The sequence below is a fragment of the Nematolebias whitei genome, chromosome 9, assembly GCF_014905685.2.
Source record: "Nematolebias whitei isolate Nwh7 chromosome 9, NemWhi1, whole genome shotgun sequence".
In the NCBI taxonomy this organism is placed as follows: Eukaryota; Metazoa; Chordata; class Actinopteri; order Cyprinodontiformes; family Rivulidae; genus Nematolebias; species Nematolebias whitei.
This window is the reverse complement of record NC_056506.1, coordinates 14,322,561-14,325,186: the sequence shown is the minus strand read 5'-3', so window position 1 is coordinate 14,325,186 and position 2,626 is coordinate 14,322,561. Positions and strand designations below refer to the sequence as shown.

Here is a 2,626-nt window from a genome sequence, read left to right as displayed (position 1 = left end):
TTATTATTATTATTATTATTATTATTATTATTATTATTATTATTATTGATACATAGCTCATGTTTCCAGGCAGCACGGTGGTGCAACTGGTAGAGCTGCTGCCTCTCAGCGAGCAGGTCCCTGGTTCAAGCCCCGGTCCAGGGGCCTTTCTGGGTGGAGTTTGCATGTTCTCTCCGTGCATGTGTGGGTTTTCTCCGGGTACCCCGGTTTCCTCCCACAGTCCAAAAACATGTATGTTAGGCTGATTGGTAACTCTAAATTGTCCCTAGGTGTGAGTGAGAGAGTGAATGGTTGTTTGTCTCGTTTGTCTCTATGTGGCCCTGCGATGGACTTGCGACCCGTCCAGGGTGTACCCCGCCCCTTGCACAGTGATTGTTGGACATGGGCACCAGCGACCCCCGTGACCCAAAATGGAATAAACGGGTAAGATAATGGATGGATGGATGGCTCATGTTTCCCTTATGACCACTACATTTGTTTAGTTTAAACCTTGCATTATTCTAAGTCTTGATGTTGGCAATTTAAAGTGACCATACACAGATACAGTATCAGAGTTTCTTTATCAGAGTCAGAGTTTCTTTATTGTCGTTCCACCACATGTGGTTCATGTGGTGGAACGAGGTTATGTACATAGGCTCCCCGTTACATCCCACAATAAAATGTAAAAGTAAAACAGTATCTAAGATATGAACTATGAGACAAGTTAAGCTGGAAAGTTCTGAACCTCGTAACAAAAATATTAACATTTTTAATCATTTCTTTCACACTTAACAGATTTTTTTAACTAAGAAAAACTCTTGTATCAGATTTTAAGCAATCTTTTTATCATTGCAATATTTTAAAATGTAAATAATTTCACAAACACAGTGTTGTTATTTGATGTGTAATTATTGCAAAAATTCACTTAATGTGTCCTCCAGTGTCCAGTTTAATGAATCAGAAAACTTTATTCAAACCATGAAGCACATCAAAGATTAACTTCCTTAAACATTAAAATATATTTTTATCAAACAGCAAAGCCCGGTCACTTGAAGATGAAATAACTACAGTCACTTTATCATAAACTGAATTTGAGAAACAAATCACTGACCTTAAATTTTAAACTCTTATGTTATTTCAGCTGTCAATAAATCAAACAAAAAAAAATCAAATACTTTATTTATTATAAAATATAATATTTACTTGTAACATTTTACGTATTTGCCTGGCCTATTCAGTTAAAAAGAGAAATATCATAAAGCCATTGAATTAATCATTTTGAACACTTTTTCGTTATTGGGGCACAATATTATAAGAAAAAAACCTTTTATTGTTTATTCTAATTATTAATCAGAAAACATTTTTTCTGATTCTTTAGCAGACAGGACTAACTGGTATCCCCCTCTTGGGTACATGAGGTGTTGTCCTATTAACCATCTTGATGCAGTCTATAATTGGACAGACACTGAGGCACAGCGTGCAGCCCGTACAGCTGTCAGTCACGAAGGGAAGGTGGGTCTCTGGGTCAAAGGTTATGGCCTGGGCAGACAGAAAAACAGGGTCAGCACTAAAAACTTTACATTTGTAAAAGAAAAGGCAGGTGTTGATGATAAAACAGAGTTTTAATGTAACTGACAGATATACCTGGTATCCAGAGTCGTTGCAGGTCATGTAACATTTCCCACAGTTGATACACATGTCTTCATCTATCAGAGCCTGGACCTGAAAATCAATGAAACCGTCAATATGGCTGATGGGTGACATACTAAACATAACTGGCATTTAAGGTTTATGGCTGTTTGTTTCACTTCAGATGTACAGTACATGTTGATTGATTTCTCTAAATCCTGAAGAGAAAAACATTTTGAGTGCTGGAATTAGCTGAAATTGAATTGTTATTGTTAAAACAATAAGAGCAAAAGTAAAAATGAGCAAAACAGAAGATAAAAAACATATTTGTCTAAAACATGGTTAAGAGCTGAAATAAGCAAAATCTTAACTAAAAAAGTAAAATTTGAAAAATTGTGGGTAATGCTAAATTGAGCAAAACTGTAGCTAAAATCTAAAATTAGCAAAATTGTGCTAAATACTAAAACTAGCAAAGCAATGACAGAAAGCTGAAAGGTGCAAAACATCAGCTAAAAGCTAAAATTATTCAAAGCTGACATACCATACCATACCATGCCATACAGCATACCATACCATACCATACCATTTTTATTTATTTTTATTTATCTTTTATTTATACAGTTAGTGTCATTGAGTCACGACAACTCATTTTCAAAAGAGACCTGTTTTGGGGAGCAGATGGTGGAGGTTAAGGGCCTTGCTCAAAGGCCCAGAGTGGGGCAAATGAGGGTGGAGGCTGGTGTGGGTGTTTTACCTTTTCCACCCAGATTTTTTTAAACGTTGTCAGTCCGGGGAGTTGAATGTATGAGTTTCCAATCAGAGGCCCATCTTTTCTAACCTCTGCGTCACCACTCCCCTAAACCATACCAGGAGACAACCCTAACCCCTAACCATACCATACCATACCATACCATACCATACCACACACCACATCACATAACATCACATCACATCACACTACATCACACCACACCACACCACACCATACCATACCATACCATACCATACCATACCATAC

At 37.0% G+C, this 2,626-nt stretch overlaps 1 protein-coding gene across 1 annotated transcript in view; it reads right to left on the bottom strand.

The window, feature by feature from the left end:
* Positions 1-869: 869 nt before the first annotated feature.
* dpydb (dihydropyrimidine dehydrogenase b) overlaps positions 870-2,626 on the bottom strand; it is a gene marked incomplete in the record, with an annotated part of 38,152 nt that continues 36,395 nt past the window's right edge. The window contains 2 exon segments of the mRNA XM_037681492.1: positions 870-1,518; positions 1,624-1,701. Of these exon segments, the coding sequence (XP_037537420.1) occupies positions 1,354-1,518; positions 1,624-1,701 (243 nt within the window).